Below are 23,994 nucleotides of genomic sequence, written 5' to 3' on the forward strand. Positions count from 1 at the left end.
TTCATAACTAATAGAGATCAAGAATGATTATGTTTCTTCTTGTGACAGCTGTGTCAGTGAAAAGTAACCACATAAAACTATGCAATTCCACTTTGATACCACTACAGCTAAATTAAACTCTGTTCTTCTTAGGCAAATTAATTGAACCTGTGAAGACATAGCTGAAGGGCAAAATTACTGCTAACTTTTCCTCCCGTCACCTGCGCATTTGTTTCTTTCAAACTCATGCTATATCCCAACACCATCCCAGTCTATACACTGGCATGTGGTCTGCTGCTTTGCAGGGGCTCTCTGTTCCTTCTGTCAGCAGTGTTCCCAAAGTAAGATCAGCTACTGCGATACCAGTGTCATGAGGAAAAACAAGAGCAAGACAGTGAAGTAAAACAAATTTGTTGTAATTCTGCATGTGTGACGTCCAGAGCTGTCGACCATTTTTCTCAGGAAAAATTTTTAATGTTTCAAGAGGGAAAAGCTCCTTACAGTGACCCCGTCCAAAAGTCAACTCAGAGCTGTTGCTGTTGCTCATTTTGCATTTTGTATCTACAGATTCCTTAGTTAAAACATAACCAGTAGTTGTGCTGACACCTTCTCAGAGGAAGAGGGGAGCAAAAGACAGTTAACCTTAGTTCCAATTTTTCCATCCTCAGTGGGAACAAGTACCAAGATATAAAAGCACAACCCAAGTCTGTGAGCAAAATCGTTCCAAAACTTAAACTTGTGAACTTCCTCAGAATCAAGGGGGTTAGTGAGGAGCTCTGGAGCTGTTCAGTTTAAAGAAGTTATCAAAAGATTATACACAGAATCAAAATGCAAATAAATTAATCTTATTCTTATCACTTAAAGTAACATCTAATACTAGAAGTAGCAGGAAGTCGGTTCTTTAGAACACTACAACACTATTTCTTCCTGTCTTATGCAATAACACAGGGAATGTAATTTGATGCAATAATCATCTCAGTTCACCGTTCATCACTTTGGCACATACTTAACTGTATGCAGACCTTAAACTGCTTAGTCACGAAATTCAAAAATCAGAGTAACATATTTTATTTTTATCACTATTTATCTTGCTATCAATACTGAAAAAAGAGAGCCTGTGGGCTATGGCAGTTAGGCTGCTAGATGATTTCTTTGCTCTAAAATATACAGAGAACATTAAACACTTTAGTTTAAAACACCAACTCAAACATGATTAATACACTGTTTAGCATACTAAAATGAAATACTAATAGGAATTATGTCCTAAGTTTAAGCTGTCTAAATGATAATGAAAGACTAGACCTCCACCCCATACCAGGACTGCCGGTATTGCTCGTATCTGAATATGAGGAAGAACTGCTCCGGTCATTTTAAATAACACCACCATTAAATACCATCACTGAATATGGTACAAGATTCTTTTAGCAATGTTTACTTCAACTGACTGATAATTCCTCCTTTTTTATATAAATTTCAAAATTTTCTAGAAAGGAATGAACTTTTTTTAATATATAATTCTGATATGCCAGTGTGAATTTTGTTATGCAATGAATAAAGCAGCTTTTTCTGTGACCGAGATAGTGTTTGGACATCAGAGTATTATGTATATTTCACCATTTTCGGAACTACTGTATTTTGTATCAACTATAAAACTAATATGCACTGTATATTTTTCTCCTTTTTTTCTCTTTTGCATTAACTGAAACATCAGAAATTTTCAGATTTCAAGACCTGGAGATGTCTTTTTGGACATATTTTCTGAATTTTATCTATTTCAGATTTCAGATTATTTCCTTTCTAGACACTGCTTTAGACAGACTCTTCTGGTAAATGCTGTACTTAGAGCAGGCTCATTTCTGTATGTTCTCAATATACTGCTATGTGAATTACCTTATTTTACAAAGCTGGTATAACATTAGAACTTAAATACTTACGACATTGTTGATGCTCATCTGAGCCATCTTCACAGTCTTCCTCATCATCACAAACCCATGACTGTGGGATACATTCGCCATCAGTCTGACACTGAAACTGATTTCCCTCACACGTAGGTTGTGCTAGTGTAAGCAATGAAAAAAAATTGTCATTTCACAGACATCTGGGAAAGCACTTTCAAAGAAAACAATTAAGGGAAAAGACTACTCAAGGTTCGAGTGTCAATTCACTGTAACTTCCACTAAACACATGAAGCATTTGACAAACTAAAGAAAATGGACAGAGCAGGGAGGGGAAAGTGGGCCAGCAGAAGGATGCTCAAAGGCAAAATTTAGTTTAGTGAACTCCTGCGTATGAATCTTCAGTTTTGTATCCTCCCCTGGAGACATAGGCTCCTCCAGAAGGCAGGTCACAGCAAAAGTTTAAGAGTCTGAACCGCCCTCTGGCAGAGCCTCTTTTTTTCACTCACATATGGAGTCATGCTAACTTCCCTAGTCTCACAGGGACCTGTTCAATTGCTCCCATTCCACCTCAGGTGTTCTATCCCTGGTAGGAAGAAGGTCTTTCAAAAAAAGCTCATGACCCTTCTGTGTGAATTCATGAGGCAAAAGTGAGGGTCAGGTCAGAACGATCTGAATATTGTTGTCCCAGGTCCACTCTGTAGTTTTCAAATAGCCAAACAACAGGGAGCCATTAGAGAGAAAGATCAAAATAAATGTTTGAAATGGTGTTACAGCTTACTCCATCCCTAGTTAATACTCCTGGGAAGAATCACTAACACAACACAGTCCAGTAGACAGGACTATGGTCTTAACCATCTTTTTTTCTCAGGATCATGTTTTTGCAGTACTGCAAAGTCAACTAGAAAGACTTTGCGCTCATGGGATGATATGCAAGCACAACTACTAATGTAAACAAAGCATCTAGGGAGAAAATTTAATCACTTTGTAGATTTAGAGTTGAGAAGTACAAAATTACATTAGAGGTAAAGTAATCAGAGGGATAAAATTGATCACATACTACAGACAATGCACTTAATGCATACTTTTTTCAACTCCTGTTTTAAGAACCAAAGAATAATCTCAGTAATACAGTTTTAACCTTAGGCCAATTTTAAACAGTTTAAAACTATCTTCCTACTGTCTTCCTAGACACTTACGTGCCCCACTACCTATAGCACATTAACATATTGGTTTTAACAGCACAATTAACTGAAAAAAACTGAAAAGTTTAATTTTCATCTTCCTAATTTATCACATGTAAAAAAATGAGAACAACTCAACTTCATGCTTATAACTATGACAAATCTAGTAAGCGTTGGTTTTTTTTTTTTTAATCTTTCACAAAGTCGGTGTGAATTTTACCCACTCCTTGTTCAAAGCCCAACCACTTCTTTGCAGTTGCAGTTCAGAACTAAGCTGAAATAGCAAGCTATAGGACAGCGCCACTTTGTTTTGCCAGTTTAAAGCATTCTTCATCCAGAACTGCACTGGTTTTTGGAGCTAACTAAAATGTCAAGCAACAAATCAGACTGTCAAGTTGTGTGAATGACCTCAAATTATTATATGGGTGAAGCAGCAAAGAAACAATCCAGTGTGAAAAGAACCAACATAAATTAGTCTTTCTCACTCCCCATCAGCTGAGGGGCAAAAACTGGCCTAGCCTATACATGGGCTGATAACTGCACCACCTCACAGGACCTCAAAGAACACTAGAACCAAGAAGGTAAAATGCAGGAGAGTTCCTAAAAATAGACTGTGGAGGGAATGTCTTCATTTTCACAACTTTTTAACATTCAGCTTAAGAGAATCTTTGTGCATGGACATTACAGCCCATCTGAATGCCATTGTTGTCCCTGAGCTGCTGGCACGGAGGATAACATGACCAATTCTAGACAACTAACCAAGACTCTACTTAAGGTGCAGTAGGTACAGCTTGTTGGCTAGGGCCTGAAAGATTCAAAGATTTGGAGCTCAAGTGATGCTGGTGGTAGCTGTATGTACACTCAATATTCCACAATAATAGAATACAACAGATTTCTACATCTAATTAGAACATTAGTCATCAAATGAAATGGCATTATCGGATGCTCAAGAAAGTATTGGACACTTTTTAAGAGAAGGCTAAGTCATGTTAGAAGTTGAGCACTACTTGATTTTCTGACTACCAAAGCCAATGGACTCAAGAAACACAACTCTTAAACAGATTCTGCAGTCATCTCAAGACAACTAGGAGTTTTCTCCCCCTCCAATATTCATTCTTGTACCACCGGTACAGTTGAGCAAATTGGGATCCCAGTGTTTCTTATGTTACAAAAATGTTGCTCTATAGTTGTTTCACTTACGACAACCAGCTTCATCTGTATCATCTGAGCAGTCTCTAGCCCCATCACACCTCCAGTCTGCAGGAATACAGCGACCATTTCCACAGCGAAACTGCCCCCGCTCACATCCTGTGGTAAAGCAGAGTAAAAAGCAGGTTAGCAGTACCAGCACATAAAAACAGAGAGTGGACTGCACTTCTGTCAAACAACTGTAATCTATCCATCACCTTACAGCATGGAAAGGAGAGAAAATAACATTATGATAATACAAAAATACAAGTAAGTATACTTAAAAAAAAAAGACGTCTACACACCCAGTCAACCAAAAAAGAAAAGAACCAGCTCTAAATCTTACAGGACATTTCCCAACTAAATTGCTAGAAAATTTCCATAATTTTAATATTTGTATATTATACAAACAAACAAAAATAAAATGGAAGAATAACCCAAACAAGCCTCAGAGGAGCACCTACACTACAGAAACCTATTTAGCAGGAACGTATCAATTTTAAATTCACAAGCAGTATAGACTTAAATAAAGGTAGGGCATCGTTTTCCACATTATTTCTAAGGGCTAAATGTGCTAAACATTAGTCCTCCCCAGAGTCTCTGAGGTTTTTAAAAAAAAAAAAAAAACCAAACACAAAAAGAAAACCCCTTAGCCGATTAGCCAATTTGGAAATCTTGTTTCAGCAGTGACTACTTGAAAGTATAGAAAGACCTCAGTTTTGTTTTTTAATAATGCCCTAATATTTAAAATCTTTCCTCTGAAGTATAGCAAAGCATGTCTTCAGTCAACATTTGAATAGCAAATAATTTTAAAAGAAATTAAGCTTTCAGACCAAAAGCTATCCTGCTGCCATTCCCTCCTGCTTGACCTACTGAGGATTAAGACATCATAAAGAAGCATTCATTCCCAGGTGTAAATGCAGCTGGATCAGGCCTTTATTAGAGTCGACTAATGAAATCTCCAGTCTCATAGGAAAGAGAAAATGCACTGTTTATGGCCTTTCATTGTGACTACAGCCTCATAAAAAGGGAGTGAACAGTTTTATAGGTCCCCAAAACAATGAGCTATAACATAATTAGGTTCAACAGAGCTCTGTTTCATGTTAATCTGTTGTCAGCACCTCAGAGAAGGGAATACTGAAAAAACCTGAGGTGGTAGCAAAGCCCAACTCTGAAGAAAAAAAAAATCCTGTTTCCTGATTTAATTAATAGCCACATGATAAAACTATATCTTTCAATTATTCTGAGTGATTTGTCCAGAGAAGATAACCTCAGTATGCATAAAGCACAACCACCTACTTTTTGAATTCAAGATAACCTCAGTATGCATAAAGCACAACCACCTACTTTTTGAATTCATGATGACATAAATAACACACTACCCTAACTTTCATGTAAAACCAGGCATATCAACACTGTCACATAAACACAGTTAAGTGATGTATTCCTAAGGGATATAGGCAAGCTACTTTATGCAAGGAATGTTCAAATCTGATTGTCTGGTAGTGACATCCTGATTTATAATGTATCCTGCAAATGGTCAAAAATTTCACTTGGATAAATGGTGGTACGGAGTGGTACAGGAGTATGTTCACCCAAATACCTTCTATAGACTAATGCATGATGGTGGTTGGTGGTGCAGGTCTGGGGTTGGTGGTGCAGGTCTCTTATCAACTACCTTTAAAACACAACAACCTCCCTTGCAAAAATGCCCTGAAGGAATGTACAAGTTCACTCTGGAATCCCAGGCCCTCTCACTGAATTTTGCCCTACAAAGCAACATTTCCATATGAGATTAGCAGCTACAGCTCTAATAAACACAACACATAAACCACGATTTATCAATTGGAATTACTATGCAAAGTGAACATTAAATCTGCTTGTATATTTAGTATATTATTGCTATTCAAAACCACTGGAATATTCATAGCCACTTACTTAAAAAGAAGTCACAATACAGAATTAAATCTGCATCCACATGGTTAGAATTTCTAATGAAACATGCTTATAAACAAGCAATATGAGCAATTTGTATATTATTTCTAAATAACAACTAGCCAAAAGAAATTCAAGCACTATGTACAACACTGCTAATTTATTTTTTCTATCTTTTATTAAGTTACTATAGTTAAACATACCCTTATAGTGATAAAAATGAGGAGATAACACCGATAAACTTTTTAGAAAGCATTATAAACATAGCAGCCTTTGTACAGTATGAGAAATGGTAACTGAATGTTAACAGAAAACTTGCAAATCATGCAGTTCTCCTACACTCTGTAATACTTTGCAGAATTATAGTTTAAGTTGCTCACACCTACATACAGTAAGCACTGTATCAATCTCCGTTTATATAATTCTTCAGCAGGCCTGTTATAATTCATTTAATTCTGGCATTAGGTTTTTCAAATGTTATCTTCCATGATTACTTATAACTGAAGGCAAAGAGCTCTGAAACACCTATAAAAATATGACTGATACTTCGCTTATCGCTGTTTTATCGCTGTCTTTAGAACAAAGAAAATTACATAGCAGATAATGATGTTAATCCAGTAAAAAGACAATCTTTGAAAATAAGTAATATTGAAGAAATAAAAGGGATCTGCAGCATCAAGGGCACTTCTCACCAAGGTTCTAAAAAGCTGGTGTTTCAACTGTAAACAAAAAGAATCCTAACTTGATAAAGGAGAAGTAATCAGGGGAAAAATGCATGATTACAAAATTACTGCTACAAATACACCGGAGAAATATCCAGAATGAAAGAAAAATAACCATGTCAGCGATAACCAGGATTGTTAGTACAGACAACTACAGAGACCGTTTTCTCAAAACTTAACTGTACATATTCTGCTAAAAACAAGTACTGGAAACATTAGATTTGAAGAATTGCCATTTAGTTACTATGAATTTAGTTATGTATTTTAAACAGTATTAATCTAAGTAAAAATGTTGCAGGCATTACTCACACTGACTAGTAATGATCCACAGAGGAAGCCTATGGAGTCCAAAAGGACTATTTCCATTGGTATATGCTATGTGCAATGTGAGTCTGCAGCACCTGGGTTTCAGCAAGAGCCGGGACTGTCAGAAGACAAGGGGTATCTGCTTGTTTACTGCCATTATTTAAAGCCTGGATTCACTGAAAGATTAGTCCTTAGTAATTTTATGGAAGGTTTTGCTTTCAATAAGAGATTTTCTTTTTTTTTTAAATGGCAAGGCAGCTCATGAATCAGTCAGACATTGCCAACAATTAATAGTAATGAGCTAATTTCCATAGAAATTCTGATTTACTCTGTCAGATGCTGATAAAACCAGACACCTCTTTCAGACAAACAGAATCCTGTTAGCAGGATTCCTGGAGGAAATAAGCACCTAGTTTAAAAACAAGCAGTAAAATAATTAGTCTTCACTGTCACGCTCAAAATTTGCTAATAGAAAAGAATCTAAGTGACTTTTGAAAGTTCAAAATTCAGAAGTCATTGAATTTTTGGTGTTGCTCTACTTTTACTACAGTTCAGTTTTAGTCTTCTGACTGTGATTAAAGCACTACTAAAATACGGACTAAAAAAATGCATGGCAGACCTTATGCATCACACCAGAACAACATATATAAAGAAGAATCTCTGGGCATTAACAAAAATAATTTTGAAACATAAGATCTGTTTCAGATGCTCAATATCCAGGAAAACACCAAGGAAAAGACAAATATATAATTTTTAATATAAACCGGTCTAGTACTGAAAAATGCAAACCAAAGATCAGAAGAATCACTGGAAAAATATAGCCCAAAGCACTATTTCTAAACTTCTTGCTATACTTGCTATCTTCAGGCTTTACGCTAACTTCGTCACTAGACTTTCTGTAGGTCTCTGTATCTGGGATTCTCTTATAAGAGATTCCTTGAGTGGATGTTTAAGATTCACAATTTTCTCAGGTAAAAACAAGAAGGCTAATATTACTGGCTCTGAGTAAGCTACTTGCACAAAGATTATGCCAGGTAGTCATTTTCCACTGGAATAAAGCAACTTAATAGCGATTTTGTCAGAGCAAAGATAGAACAAAACACTAACCAAATGAAAAAACTTTTTTTTTTCCTTTTAATGTATTAAAAATAAATGTATCTCTTACCAAAGGAAATAATGCAATACAAGCACTATTCAATACAATTACCTTATGTTCTGCAAGACAAGTTTTGCCTAACAAACGTTGCTTGCATAGGAATGAAGCATCCTAAGCTAAACCACTGCCAAAGACAAACCCCACTTGCCACTAGAGGATGGTAGTCAACTTTCACACCACTAATGAATGTTATTCAATGTCACATTAAATCATATGGAACTCCAGCAGAAGAGGGAGAGGTTAATAGCTTCAGGTATTCCACAGCACAATGGTTTAACCCATAGGGCTACAGTTTTCAATAGGAAGGCAATCCATAACACCCTCTCAACCTCCTCTGTGCTTCATTTGGCCCAGTATGTTTGTGTAGAAATATTTAGATTGAGAATTAAAGCTTAAATTCAATCCTCTTGTATTAAAACCGGAATGTTATGTTCGGCTTATAATGGAGACCAATACTGCCTTACTCTCTGCCACTCCCTGCATTACTTTAGACTCCTTTCAGTTCCACTCCGAACAGTTCTAGTCTTTTCTAATTCTTTTTCATACATTTTCTACCTGCCCATTCAACCCTGAAGTCCCTCATACTTTTAAACTTTGACTACAAATCTTTTGAATTACATTTGTCATCCACAGATTAAGGGCACCATGACTGTCTACTCTGACTATACAGAATAGGCCAAAACCCCTCGTTCGTTCTTTCTTCTTCATGCCTACAATACCTTTGAGGACTGCTAACACCTCTTTAACAGTTAAGCTTGAATGAAAGATTTAAAGTAGTGAAGAACATATTAAGCCCAGGGTAGATTGTACCATTTTCAAACTGTCCACTCAAAAATTAAACTTACACTGCTGCAATTAACTTTACAGTTCAGGAATCATCTCTCAACAGATTTTTAGCATTTAAAAGAGTAACACTCTTCAAGGTAGTATTTTTTCAACTGAACAGTTCCACCTTTAGTAAATACATCTGCATTTTTTCCTCAAATAAGTGCAAACGAGCTGTACATCACAAGCTTCTTCCACATAAATTTTACAAAAAGAAAAATAAGTGACAAGCTCTCTTTTCTCCCTTTCTGCCTTCCAACAAGGGGTACTCTTTGTTCCCATTCGGCCCCCAAACAGAACAGCCCACTCCAGTGGCCTTGCAGGTAGAAGAATCCTGGAGAATCACTTTCCATACACTTTGATGTCAGATTTTTGCCTAGCTTAATTACATGTCAAACAGCCCGAGGTTTTGGAATGCTCAGGGAGAGGAAGCTGAACCTCTGGAAATTCCTTCTCTGTTCCCCCACACTACTGAAGAAAGAAGTGAAATCCATAGTTCAGGAAAAAACTTTGCTTATTATTGTAAAATACCCTGTGATACTAAAAAGTAGTATTCTGCTAGCAATTATAATAGGCAAATGAACAAAGATTATTTAAAATGTAAAGAAAAATAGTCTGATAAAATTATGCTAAATTTCATATACCATCAGGCAATATTTAACTTCCAGTCTTTCTACACTCTGCAAACTCCATTATATTTAATATAAACTATTCAGATTAAAAAAAACCACAGACCACACAAGCCTTTATAGGTATTACAGAAAGCAGTACAAGATTTATCTTCAGTCTTCAAGACCATGCAACACAGAACGTCTTTTGTACCTACATGTCTCTAAACTAGATTATATTAGAGAAATAATTTTAACTGACAATATCAACAAAAAGACAATACAAATGTGAGTCTGCACCCACTTCACATGACTACAAGATCTCCATATATAGATTGATAGGTGGACAGGGGACTAGTCAAGGGACAATGAAGCAGAAGAGCTGCAGTGCCAGAGAGAGTTACAATGTTAATAGGGAAGTACAGGATTTCTATTACTGAATTATCATCCAATTACATATTATAACAAGATTAATATTAGTAAAATAGCATCTACATTCTCAGTAGTTGATCAAGGACTCTTTGTGCCTTGCACTGTACAAACATTTAATAAAAAGAAGGGTCATACCCTAGAAAGTTTGCAGCATAAAGACGATAGGCACTTGAACTCACCTGGGTGCCCCAGCATCAACAAGCAAAGGCCAAACGGTGCTGTTCTTCCATTCACCAATGCATATTCACATTCTATTGTTTCTCCAGCAGCACTCCAGAAGTCACAGTACACGAGAGGCACACTCATTTTTGGTGGTGTGTATATATACTAGACAGCACAAGAAACAAGGCACATACACCTTGAATCTTCCTATAGAGGGGCCTCCAACCTTCTACCAATTGGTGTTGGAAGGACTCCAAGCCAGAGACTCCATCTCTAACTCTGGTGTGTTTAACAGTGGTCAATGCACTATCTTCACAAAAGTTGTCTACTCTGGTTTTGAGTCCATTTATCCTTCTGAATGCCAACAACATCATGTGATGCATGAGTAGCAGTACTTCGCTTATTTAATTTGATTGTTTTATTATGCATTCCCTAGCCCCCAAGCAAAGATGCAGACATTTTAGAAAACTTTCTGGCACACAAAGCATACAGATTATTTCAGATTGTTTTATGTGGAGGGATGTGGAAATGGTAAAGAACTGAACTTGAAGCAACAGATCTTGCTCTCCACTGACACTAACTGGACTAAGAGATTTGGCTCCCAAGTCCCAGTTGCACAGCTTGCTCAAAAATTAGCAGAAATCCATTGATGACAATAATAAAATAGCTTTTGCTCCACCAAACAGCAGAAAATGATACTTCTAGCCCTTCTTCCTAAAAATCCACTCCCATATAGAACTTCATATATTACTGGATTATAAATTGAACTGATACCAGGAGGATGAGAGGAATGAAAACAGAAGAGAAACTTAAGTTTAATCTTTGCTCATTTGTTTCTTTCTATAAGCCTACATAGATATGCAGAGTCTATTTCCATCTCAGATGAATGACTTAGATATTCCATACTCACAGGAGAGGAAATTTTGAGTAAACCACATCCTGAGTTCAGTGGAATGATGGGTACCGGAATCTGTAATAAATGGATCTTAACCTATCACAGTAGAACCCAATACCTATGTTTTAAATTTTTACTCACAGATTTTTAATAAATTGTACTTTAAAAGTCAAGAAAAGTGAAAATTTTGTCCTTCAGTATGGGCTTAGAAATACCATGTTTCACTGCAGCAAACAGCAGATTTTTAGTTTCCCTTTCAAAACCACTTGCCTAGTAAAAAAAAAAAATGTCTGGAGACAGCAAAATCTACATTATACTCTGTGCTTTGTGTCTGCATGCTCTTGCACACACAGACACTTGTCAACTAAAACCATTGTTAAAACTAAAGCATCAAATCTCATTTTAATAATGCTCACATGCAAAATCTTTTAAAAAACCACTTAAAATTAGTGTATTCTATGATAAACTATTTGTTTTCAGTTAATACAATTATAAAAGGACTATAGATTCATTTCTGCTAATGCCTCAACATAAATCCAAGAATTAAAGAAATTCAGGATTTTAATCCACTGAAACTAAGCAGGAAAGCTTTCCTGCAAAGAAAAAAGGGTTCAAGTCTCCTGCAGACATCAAGTTCAAAGGAATGACACTGTAAGTGCCTCCTAGCAACGTTAAAGATATTCATAATCCTCATCCTCTCTACCTTACTTTAGCTTTATTAATTGAAAAAGCAACAAATGCAAACAGCTTGGTAAAAATAGAAACGGTTTATAAATTCATTTTAACATATCTATTCAATTTTATTTTTTTTAAGTATAAGTCTGAACGAATAATAAAGAGAAGCAGCTCATAATTTTCTGATAAACCACATATGGACCTCTTAGAAAAAACTCTCAGTTTTAAAATTTTTTTTTTCTTAAAGCTCTGGTATTCAGAACAAAATAACTATGGTCTCTACATTATCACTTTAAAGCCAGCCATTCTGGAAAAAGTAAAAAAAAAAAAAAAAAAAAAATTAATATTATTCACACTGATCCTAAATGTAAAAAAACCCAAACTTCTTAAATTTAAAATCATGACAGTTTATTTATCGTACATGCTCACAAACAGCACATATCCATATTATGTATCTTTACCACCATACAGTACAATAAGCACATTAATAAAAATCAAGTTTCCTTTATAATCTTGCTTCAACTCACACACTTTTTAAAAAGTAACAAACTCTTACTATCTTCTTAGTCCTATAACAAGGCAGGAATAAGAAATTATCCTTTTAAGCAAGGGCTAATTCTAATAGACAGGAGGTGATACTCCTTTCTACTGATAAAGTAAATATTCCTTATATTGAACAGACCAGGTTCCTTCTTCCGTTTAAAGTCACTGCCAAATTTCTCATACTTCAGTGATAACTGAGAATCAGCCATTAATTTTTGCTGGATATTTTCTTTAACCCCAACTGTATATAAAGTATTTTCCAAGGTGAGACTAATAAAAACTATTTGTACTCATTTCTTAGAGAATTTAGTAAAGTTGTTATCTGTATGGCCAAATTCAAGAGAACCAGTATTTGCAGTACTGAAAGATTAGCCTTCACAACATAAAAATGTATTTCAGACACATTACATACAAAGTACATGTTCTGCACTAAATTGGATAACCTCAACCAGTTGTCTTGACATTAGGTGTCTCAATCCACATAAATCAATTGTGATTGTGTTAGCTGGGTAAGCGAAGCAAGCACTGTGGATATCTAAGGAACCATACAGGTCTGAGCTCTCCTAAATCCCAGAAGCTTCTTTTTCATGAACGGCACATTAAATATGCAAAAATCTGTTCTAATTGACCAAATGACATAAAGAGGAAGAAGAACAAGCAAACACAGTAGAAATAAAGGCACCCCCACTTACTCACAGAAGGAAGTATCCCAAGCATTTTCATAAGAATGAACCTTGCTAATGGCCCCAAGGCTGCTGTAGAATAACAATTGGGTAACGGAGTGAGAAAAGGAATATGACCAAATGAGGAAACTCTTCAAGATTAGGAAGTATTTACAACTACACAGTGCATAGAAAATGAGAAAAAGTGCTTAAATAACTTAGAGAGAACGTGTACAGCACATACCACTGAGAAAGTCTGATAGATGCAGTAGCAGATGATAACACAGCCTTCTCAGGAAGCTATTCTCATTTTGAGAGCTGTACTGGTTTTTAAATAAATTTTCCAACCAATGTGCTGTTTGTTCTCAAAATTAGACCCCATGCTGAGATGGTGAGCTGCATTCAATTCAGTCATGCTCTCCTGAAAGCTGATGAGTCATTGTAGCACTAGGAATCAGCCTCAGTAAAAGCCTTCCAATCTAGTTTGTGACAGTGAAACTGTAGTTTTTTATATTTCTTTTACGTATTATTGCTAGATTGAAAATTGCTATGCAACATATAACACACTGCCAAATCATAAAGCTTACTGGAATATTATATCACAAGTTATTAAATGAAAAATGAAACTTGTCAGGCAAAAAATAAACCACTTTCCCTTACAGATGATAAACACGGTAAGCATATAAAGCAAAAGCTATTTCTCTCTTCCCACCACAGAACCCGTATCTATAACAAAATTCTTCACTATTTGAGTAGTGCCCTCATAACTAGTGGGACTCTAGATAAAAAAGACAATTTAAGCTGTGTCCCAAAGCTTCACAGGGTACTAGTCATCATTTTGCACTTCAAAATTAGTGACTGTTACTTGTTGCAAACTAAACATGCAAGAACATTTTCAGAAAAGCAGGAAAAACTGAAGTGTCAGTACAGAATAGATAGATCCTATGCTACAAGCATCTAGTGTGTCTAGATAGACATTCTAATGCTACTTACTACTGCCCATGACATTAGGAACTACAAATATTTCTTTGGATGCATTGACACTCATCACGTTTCTCCTTTATTCAGTAGTGACTCAATTTCAGCTAGCAGCTAATAGCTATGGCTGGTCGCTCCTTATCAAGCTTCTTGAAAAGGAAATTCCATGTGCTAAGGCAGGCCTGAGTAAAGAAAGGATCACCTGAACTGAAACAACAATGTTGTCCAATGTGCTCACACAAAATGTAACTTTCTCTTAATAGACCTGAAAATTAACAATGAGAATTAAATAATCTTTTGGCTATTTCATTTTTAAATGTGGTGCATTTTCTATATAGCTTTCAGTTTAAAAAATAATTTTAAAAAATTCTTTCACCCAAATAGTAATACTAATGAGTTTGTCAACTTAAAAAGACAAAATCCTTGAATTCATCAGAAGAGGATAAACACAAGAAATATCATCTCCCACTGAAATATTACCCTTCCTGTGAGACCCAATTAAGTTCCCCTAACCACCTAAATTCTACAACTGTCAGATTTACTCACCCATTTGGATTTTTTTAAGGATGCTTGATTCTGCTACTAATTCTCTTCATTGGTGGCTGCTAGGCATAATATTTTAAGTAATTCTTTAAATTACATTAGCTACCTACTCTAAGCAGCATTCCAGGCACAGAGGTGAATAGCATGAAAAAAGGGTCTCCTGCTCTAGCATGTGTAGCTGGATAAGCCCTACACTTGCTGCATCCTTGGAAACACGAGCATACAAGTACTGCATACTATGTACTTACATCTAGAACCAAGTGCACAAACCCACAGGAAAGGCACGTCTCCCAAGTTTTCACAGTGGTAGCACACAACATATAAATAACATTGCTCACAGAGCTGCAGGCATTTGCCTGTAGACTTGCAACCTTTAAACTGTAATCCCTTCCTCATAGCAATAGTTTCCATCAGTCTTTCAAAATGCCTGCTAGGAAGAAGATTGCAACCACACCTGGTATATTGCTGGCCACAGAGTCAGTGTCTCCACAACGAATATTTAATGACTGAGATTTTCCCTTAACAGGGTGATAATTTGGGACTCCCTCTGCTACCTTATGAAATTTCTTGGGATTTAAGTCTCTGAGAATTCTTGAACCCTATCAGAAAAAGTTAAATAGGCCAACAAGTTAGAAAGTATTGCACATCTTAAGGGGGGGAAAAAAAAAGGCATTCGATTGCTAAAGTGTCTTTTATTTAGGAAACCAAACAAAAACCAGGGAGGAATGGATTCTGTTACCTAATAGGTGATAAAGTCTTAGTATGATAAAATCTTAGTATGAATAAAGTACTTCATCAAGGTTGGAGCTTTTACCTCACTCTTAATTAATTTAAATTTTGCTACTCATTAATTTATTGACTATAACTATTTGTCTTATAGCTTCTTTTTTCCTCAGACAAATCCAGGAGATACCCAAATTTCTAAAGCTTTAAAGTTTTACTATTCTTTGTATTTTTACTGTAAGATAACCATTTTATAATACATTCTGGGTTAGGCTTAATAAAGTTAAAAATTGCGAAATTAATAAAAGCTAGTAATAACAGCATTATTGCATTTCCACTGTTAACTCATCATTTTTTTTTAATTGCCTACAGTTAGAACACAAATGACACGACAGGATATCACTTCTGCAAGTGCCAAAGGACCCGACTGTCGTTGTTGCCCTCTTTACTCAGGCAGAGCTCCTGGTGAAGCAGATGGCCAGCCTGCCTGAGCAAAAAGGCAGGCCACAACTGAGCTATGTCTGAGGCTCTATTCAGATTTCCTATTGGTTCAGCCAACAGGAATTTGTCAAGGCTCAGATTAACAACTGAAGTAGACACAGTTTAATTACTCCACTAAATACCTTTCATGTACTGCAGAGGTAACAAAAGGAATTTTAGTACTTTGCTACATTTACAGAATACTAGGAAGTAAAATTCATTTTCAATGAGGCTTTAAAGTGCATTCTGTGGCTGACTTCATGCAGAAAAGTAAAAACTCCAAAGCTAATAAAAACGGCTCGTATATTCATACACAAGACACCACAAACTTTGTCACTCATTTCAGACACAAACTGGAGCTCATTTGTTTCACGTCAGATGGTTTAAAAACCTATTAGACTTTAGAGTAGTAAAAGTTTTTATTAACACAGCTAGAAGGCCAACAAAAACTGCAGCAGCATTCCACGTGCTTGGTTATCGTCCAACTCATTTATTGCATTGCAGGTTGAGAACAGCCCTACAGTCCTGCTCAAAAGTGAACACGTGAGCAGTCCCATTCAAGTCAAGCCATCTGTTTACACTAGACAACTTCACAAAAGGGTTTCCTGCAGTGCTAACACTGGTTCACTATAGCCCTGATGGGACCACTCTTGTAACTAGCATGCTAGCCAAGCATTTCCTATATGTTCTTAGCAGTAGCGTTAAGCAGTGGTTGCATGGCCAGCTGAGCCAACCCACTGACTTACCATAGGAAAAAGGGGTCTCTTTCTCTCCCTCTTTCCAACTCCTCTCCTTCTCCCACTTTATGCCAAGGTTCACTTTCTTTTCCAAACTCCAGTAATTACCAGACCTTTCTGCATGCTGCTCTAAATCACTAAGCCACCAGGAAAGCACCTAATTCCCTACGCCTGGTTTAGTTTTCCTCCAGGTTTGTAAATGAAAGCAGCTCACAGAGAGGTCTGATCAGCACTGGTGCTAGCAAGCTAGCAAGCAGCAAGAACTTAAGGCTGGCAGCAACATAAGAATGGGACACTGGAGGAGAGAGGGAATGAGAGTGGGGCATCCTGCTTCCAGCAGCAGTGAACCGTTCAGTTGGCTTCTCATGAAAGTGTACCCTTAGATGACAAGGGCTGAAGCAGATCTAAATGGGGCCTCCTCCCACTGGTGTTGAATGATGTGAACTTTACATAGAAGACTTCCTTCTTCTGGGCAAACCTGGGGAGGATTATCGATACATGTATGTACTCCAGTTCTGCAGCCCCTACACTTCCTCAAACTAAACAAAACTCTCTGTGGCATATTTATCTGAGTTGACAATGTTGTTGTTTTGGTTTGGGTTTTGGGGTTTTTTTGGGTTTTGTTTTTTAAGAGATGCCACAGAAAACAACTAAAACCCCCATCCTTCTCGCTCCACAAAAGCATGAGCCTGCAATCCCCATCAAAGGGAGTCCCTATTGGAAGGGACCCCCATTCTTCCACTCAGCTCAGCAGGGTGCAGTATCATGACCTGCTTGTGCAAGAAAATAATTGGGCAGACACACTGCTGCTGTAAACAGTGTCCTTTTGCTGAAGATCTGACTTCTTGATTGTAAAACAAAGGCAAATTATTCATGTGAAATGCATAAAACAGAACAGGTCATAAAAGTAGAACAATTTCAGTCAATTCTTATATGTCATTTCATTAATCCAAAACAAAACTTGTAACAGTGATCCTTAGATCTCTAATCCACTTTAAGCATTGCAAAACAAAGGAAACATTAAAAGCCTTGAAACCAACAGTAAAAGCTTATGGAATCTGCTAAAGGCTACTCATTCCGTTAAACATTTCTATGCTTACTCATTAAACTTCATTTTCTTAAACTGGTCTAAAAGTGTGCTGAGTTAAGGAAGCAAAAAGCAGTTAATAAAATTAACATTATCATAGGAAAGTGGACTTCAAAATGGATCTCAAACAATAATAAGCTATTAAAAGAAGTGTTTACTCTTCACTGAATCCTATTTTCTATCTCTTAGATCAGTACAACTCACAGATAATTTCTTTGAAATTAATGGAGTTGCACTGGGTTGACTCAGAGGAAACCTTGTTATTCCTTCATCCAGAAACAGCCCAAGGTATCTTTAAGAATAAAGTATAATTATCAAATGACATAAAGAAGCATTTTAGTTTTAAATAATTTGAAAAACAGCTCTGTCATTTATTTGCCACATTCAGTGTAAGCTATTGAAAAGCTGACAAATTATCTGATTATCATCGCTAATTAGCCACAGTAGAATAAAAACATCAACTTCTCTTTAAATAGATGTCAACCTGTAGATCATTAATTAGAAGGGACCTTTAATGTTTTTCAACAATGACAACTTCTAGAAAGTGTAATTTCCTTTGAAACATCCAAAGTGTTATATGGTTCCAGCACTTTTTAAGCAGATCTCTAAAAGAGGAAAAGAATTATAAAATCCTGCTTTAAAAAGTGATAGTACAATGTTAATCAAAGTTACTCATTTGTCTATCTGAAAAGTTTTCGCAAGCTCTCAGATCTAAAAATAAGTATTGTACGAAGACTGAATGGCATTTGATCCAATATTCATAAAGATAAAATGAACTACCTCTACAATGTGCCTGTTTACGTCTCAAGTAAGAGTATTCAGAGTTAAAAAAAAAAAAATCTCAACAGAAGAACTTCCAGGTTTGGTGATAAATAATAAGAAGTTAAAAAAAACAACATTAGGCTTTGATCTGGCAATAATCTAACAGTGCAAGAAGGCATATGGAGGGGGGAAGGCTCCATACAGTGTGATTGATTTCATGTCAATCCAGGAAGCCCAAAAGGAAAAGAATTAAAAGGCTTTAATGAAATTGCATTCTGCCTTTCCCACAAACGAATCTTTGCTCATTTCCTGCAGAACTCATGGAAAGTAAATCCGGATTAAAGTAGGATTTCATTGCTCAAATTTCCAATCAGCTCAATATATGAAAGAAGGTTTTGGGTTGTCTTACAGGGAAATAGAAGCATCACAGATATCACACATTTATCTTAGTTGAAATCTTCTTAGATGCTCTGTCTCTATTTGTCTTGACTCCCGTAGCTTAATTATTTACTGTAATTCTAGCATTTGGCATAGAACCTAAATCTAACCAGGTGTCATCCAATTACTGCTTTCAATTTTTAACTAAAATTCTGGGGTTTGTCCCGTTTTTCACTTTAGCTGATTACTTTGCAAATTCCTGATATGCTTTGCTGAACAGAATACAGAAAAAGAGTAAATTATTAAGAACATTCAAGAGATGTACTAAAAGAGGGCTACTCATTAAAAAGAACCATACAAAAAAAAATTACTGTCAGTGCACAGAAATACGACTCATTAATTAAAATGTGAGATTACAATGTGTTTCACTGATAGGTACTTTTAAATTGTCAGCCCTCACAAAATAAACTAGTTCAGAGCCAGGTAAATGGACACTCAGTGGGATTTTGTGCGAGTACATCTCCAAGAGAAACCAAGAAAATTATACTAGTGCAGGATTATGAACACTGCAGCTGACAGGTCATGCACAATACCTATTAAATTGTACATCAGGATTGCACTGGCACATTCATTTTCTTTGCCATCCTTTCTCCCTTCTCATTACTCCCAAATCTTCAGTCCCCAAGGAAAGTCTCACTCAAGGTCTTCAAACACTAGGTCTTGGCAGGAGCGTAATCTTACAGACAGACTTCTCTGTCATTTAAACATGCACAGCAATGTACAAAGGAGTAATACTGACTCTGGCCTGTCGCCTACAGCAACGTCACTATACATCATCCTACAGACAGATTAAATCGATTTGAGTGAAGGCAATGTCTAAAAAACACTGAATTATTAAACTGGAGATTGAGGTATTACGATGCTTGATGGAAAAGCATGTTTCTCCATGCCATTCTGGAAAGAGCTGCTGTAGCTTTTCTCTACTTGGTCTTATTGTACCTATTCATTACTGGCCTCACTTCACGCAAATGTTCATTGTGATTTCTGAGATATGATATCACACCTTATAGATTCATTCTTAGAATAGCCTTCATTCTCAGACTAATAGAGACCTTATAATGGTAACAAATTTCAGTCGTATTGGCCTGGGACACATTTAAACTGATCATTGCAGAGATTTAGGATGTAAATCAAATTTGATGCACTAACTTTTGTGCTACAGCAAAGTTTCTGCACAGATCATGTTTTGCCAAGACACATACCGAATAGCTAATCAGCTTTCCTAAAAAAAAAAAAAAAAAAAAAAAAAAAATTAAGTGTCTTCTGATCTTGAGATCAACAACAGGAACCTTAAAAAAAGTCAGTAAACTATGAGTTACTGAAAAGAGGAGCAAAAAATAAATACTAGAAGTCAACCTAGTTGTGATCTTCTGGCCTCTTAACTCAATATAGAATCCAAAAATTCAAAAAATTAGCATATATGTAGAGAGGAAGACAATTAAGGGAGATGCTTGCATTTTCAGCTGCATTTCCCAGAATTTGAAGTTTACGCCAATATTATGATTATCAGCAAGGAAAATATACAGCCTGGCTAAGCAATCATTGATCTCATGTAATTAACAGCAATGTGAATCTGTCATCTTTGATTCCATACATGAAGCATGCTGAAGAAATAAAAAGAACCTCAGAAGTATCCACCACAAAGATGGGGAAGGCAAACAGCAATTAAAACACTGTCAACTACACAATCCAGTGAAATCCTGGCCTTTACATAGCAATTTGATACTTTGCAATAAATTGCAGCAAAGCCAGAATTTCAGTGTAAGTACATGCAAGTCTGAAAAAAGATGATAGTGGCATTGTTTTGTAGCTTGCACTAATTTAACAGACAAAAATAAGTACCAATGGTATTTATTAAATAATTCATATTATTTTAATGCTAATAAATTTATTTTCTGGAAAATTTACACCATCTCTGTTGAAAGTAGGTCATCAGGACCTAAGGCTCACCAAAAAGCAATGAAGGAAATTTAAGTGATCTGAAATACATAGGTTACGGAAATATTAACTATAGTAATTTGTGAAGAATGTTCATAATACTTTGTGTCTAGAAAGAAGGGTTCTTCATAAAAAAGAAATGCAGGTTTCTATGAATGATTTAGATATTATTTTTTATATATATGAATGATTTTATAAAGAAACTAAAGCAACAGTTCCTCTGGTGCTGAACCATTAAGAACAGAAAAAAATTCAAACACTCTCAGGTACTAAATCCTCATTAAAAAAAATACAGCAGGCCTGCCATGTTAGATAAGGTGAGCCTGATAACAGATACTACATGGAATATTGCACAAGTATGTAGATCTGGTATGCTTTGCAGCAACATTAAAGAACTCATTGTTCAAATGCAAAGTTGCCCTAGTGATCTCATTTGCCCTCTGCAAAACTGCTGAGAGTGTAACATTGATCCAGCGTCTCTAGTTTGTGACTATGAGTGTGAAGCACTTTGAGATTTCTCAAAACAAATATTAACATTAGTCCCGTGATGCTCCTTCTTCACACTACTACCTTCACTTAGGTAGTTTTTTTAGATTCCAGCTGAAGTTTTTTCTGATAACAGTTACCCCACAGGCAACAAGGCTTATAGAGTAAAGGTTGCAGAACCAGACCCTGTACTACTGGCAATTACAAGAGGCAGTATTTTTATTCAGTTTATAAGTGGTATGTTTAATTCCAGTAAATCCAGAATTAGATAAATCAAGGAAGAATCATGATACTACCATTTGAGCAAGTGCCTAGGTGAAACTACTTCTAGAAACATCCAGCTTACACTAGGAACACTCAGGTATTGCCAACAAAAACCTTCAAAAACATCATGGAAGCACCTTTGAAACTTCAGGAAGCACCTGAGGATTAGGCAAGATAATATCATTTTCACCATTTTCCTTCTGAGCCTTGGAACAGCTTTCATGATTCTCTTAATGTTTTGTTTTTTTTTTTTTAATGAGAGCCTGACATGATCTCAACATTCAAGGAGCTGGAACTTAAGGATACCAAATATTTCACAATAGCAATCTTGGCCACATTGTGATTATTATCCAGAGATTTTACTAGCATCGGTTTGCCCATTACTAAAACTATATTGTTTCATTTGCATGGTTATTCTACTCTGAAGAGAGGTGGGGGGAGACACACCATCAAAGTAAAAAACTTCGGTACTTCCATTGCCTGTGGATGCTAGTTCAAAGCTTCCCTCTGCTTATTCTGTCACGTCATTTACGGGGCACATCCTGAACAGTCAAAAGTGGCTGTAGAGCAAAGAAAGAAACTTTTAGATCAGCACTACAGCTTCCATTCTATCCAATGTAAAATAATAGTGCATAGGATTAACTCTGCCCAGTGTGACCTCCTTGGCTAGAGCTTTTGCAGCTCTCCTGCTCACATTAGCTATCTCCTATTTCCCGGCTTGTAAGTGGAAGCTGCTAGCAGCAGTTGCTGTATAATTACTTACTTGATTCTGTCTAAGGAGCTTAAACTAAGAGCTGAGCAAAGAAAGCAGATTAACAATTTGAACACACATGAAATACAGACACACACACACACACAACCAGCAAGACTGCAGGGTCAATACATGGGACAGAGGAAACGCACTTCAGCCACTCTTGCTCCAACAAGACAGGCTTCATTTGCACTGCCGGGCAATTAAACTGCGCAAAGAAGGGGGGACGGGAAGAGATGGGCTGCAGTCACAGGCTGGGGAGAGAGGCCTAGAGACACGGCTCCTCCATCCCTAGCAGCCAGATTAGTACCAGAGGAGCAGCACTCAGCCTGCTCTGCCCGTCACATGCTCCCAGATGTCGCCTAGCAACAGCAAAGCCCAGAGAAAAAGTTCTCCCTCTCTCAACTTCAAATCTGCGTCTGAGACCGACTGAGGGGAGCTTATTGTGCTCCAGACTAAGCATCTGTTTCTTTCTTATAGCCTTCTCTAAATGACTGCATATACCACACGTACGCAAGCCTGTCCACACATAACTCCCCCACACAGGCAAAACCTGTCTACGTGTAAGTGCCACAGCTTGTGCACTTCTCATCAAAAACAACTCTAGGTACAATTTTAGTGGTCACCAAACCTGCTCTTGGAATGCAGGTGAACTCTGCTCTGCAAAACCACCCACCGTTCACTAGCCAGAAGGGCACCAAGATCAAGCGGAAAAAATGCGAAAAACTCTGGGGTGATTTTTTTTTTTTTTAACCTTACCCACAGCCAGTAAGCAGTACTCGCTACCGAAAAAGCTGCCCACTTGCATCTCTGTAACCCTGTGAGTTTAGACCATCTGAGTTGTCCCTCCAAATTTAGCAACATTTCTGTGTTGCTGTCTTGTACAACCAGAAAAAAAGTTCATACAAACCAGAAAAACAATCAGAAAAACCATCCTGGGATACTTTAAAACCAAGACGAAGTTAAGCTAAAGAGCCGGTGGGGTTTGTAGTGTTTTTTAAAGTGCTACTTCCTTTTCCACAACAGAAATCAACTTCATCAAATGACTCCTGGAAAGAGCCAGCTGTCTCTCCTAGCTATGAGAAAGAACTCCTTGAATCTGCTCCCGTTAACCCTCTACTTTCAGGCACTTTGGTCTTTTTCTCATACAAGTCCCCAGGACAGGGATGTGCTCCTTGCAGTGCAAGTCCCATTCCGGAGAGGCTGGAGCATAGTGCTTACCTTGGCAACTGCCCTGCATTATGCATGCAGTGAATAATATGAGCAGTTTGCAAGCAGTTGCTGCTCTTCCATCCATCCGATGGTGAGGTCCCATCTGGGCTGGGATGCTCCAGCTCCCTCAGAAGCTGGCTCCTCAACTCCGGGGTGCTGATCTGCACAGCAGCAGCACAAGGAGCCTGGTGTCTTTTTCTTATCCCGCTAGTTGCAGAAGAAAGGCGTGTTCGCCTGTTGAGACATCGCGTTTTCTATAAACTCCCACCCTCCAGACATTGCATAAAGCTCTTTATACCCGGCGGCCCCGGAACTAGCATGAGGGAATCGGGCACTGCTCCAGGCCCTGCAGCCAGCCACAGGCTGCCTCTGCCCCTCCTTCCACGCTTTGCAGGATAGGCAAGATGCTTCCAAGTCCCTGCACTTTG

General features: G+C 37.1%; 1 protein-coding gene across 1 annotated transcript in view; it reads right to left on the minus strand.

The window, feature by feature from the left end:
• The window catches only part of LRP2 (LDL receptor related protein 2), a 132,620-nt gene extending 108,951 nt beyond the window's left edge, over positions 1-23,669 (minus strand). The window contains exons 1-3 of the mRNA XM_075710087.1: positions 23,576-23,669; positions 4,259-4,366; positions 1,914-2,036 (exon numbers count right to left, since the gene is read on the minus strand). Coding sequence (XP_075566202.1) covers positions 1,914-2,036; positions 4,259-4,366; positions 23,576-23,669 — 325 coding nt within the window. The remainder of the gene's footprint in view (positions 1-1,913; positions 2,037-4,258; positions 4,367-23,575) is intronic.
• Positions 23,670-23,994: the final 325 nt, after the last annotated feature.

This window comes from Pelecanus crispus, chromosome 5, assembly GCF_030463565.1.
Source record: "Pelecanus crispus isolate bPelCri1 chromosome 5, bPelCri1.pri, whole genome shotgun sequence".
Lineage (NCBI taxonomy): Eukaryota > Metazoa > Chordata > Aves > Pelecaniformes > Pelecanidae > Pelecanus > Pelecanus crispus.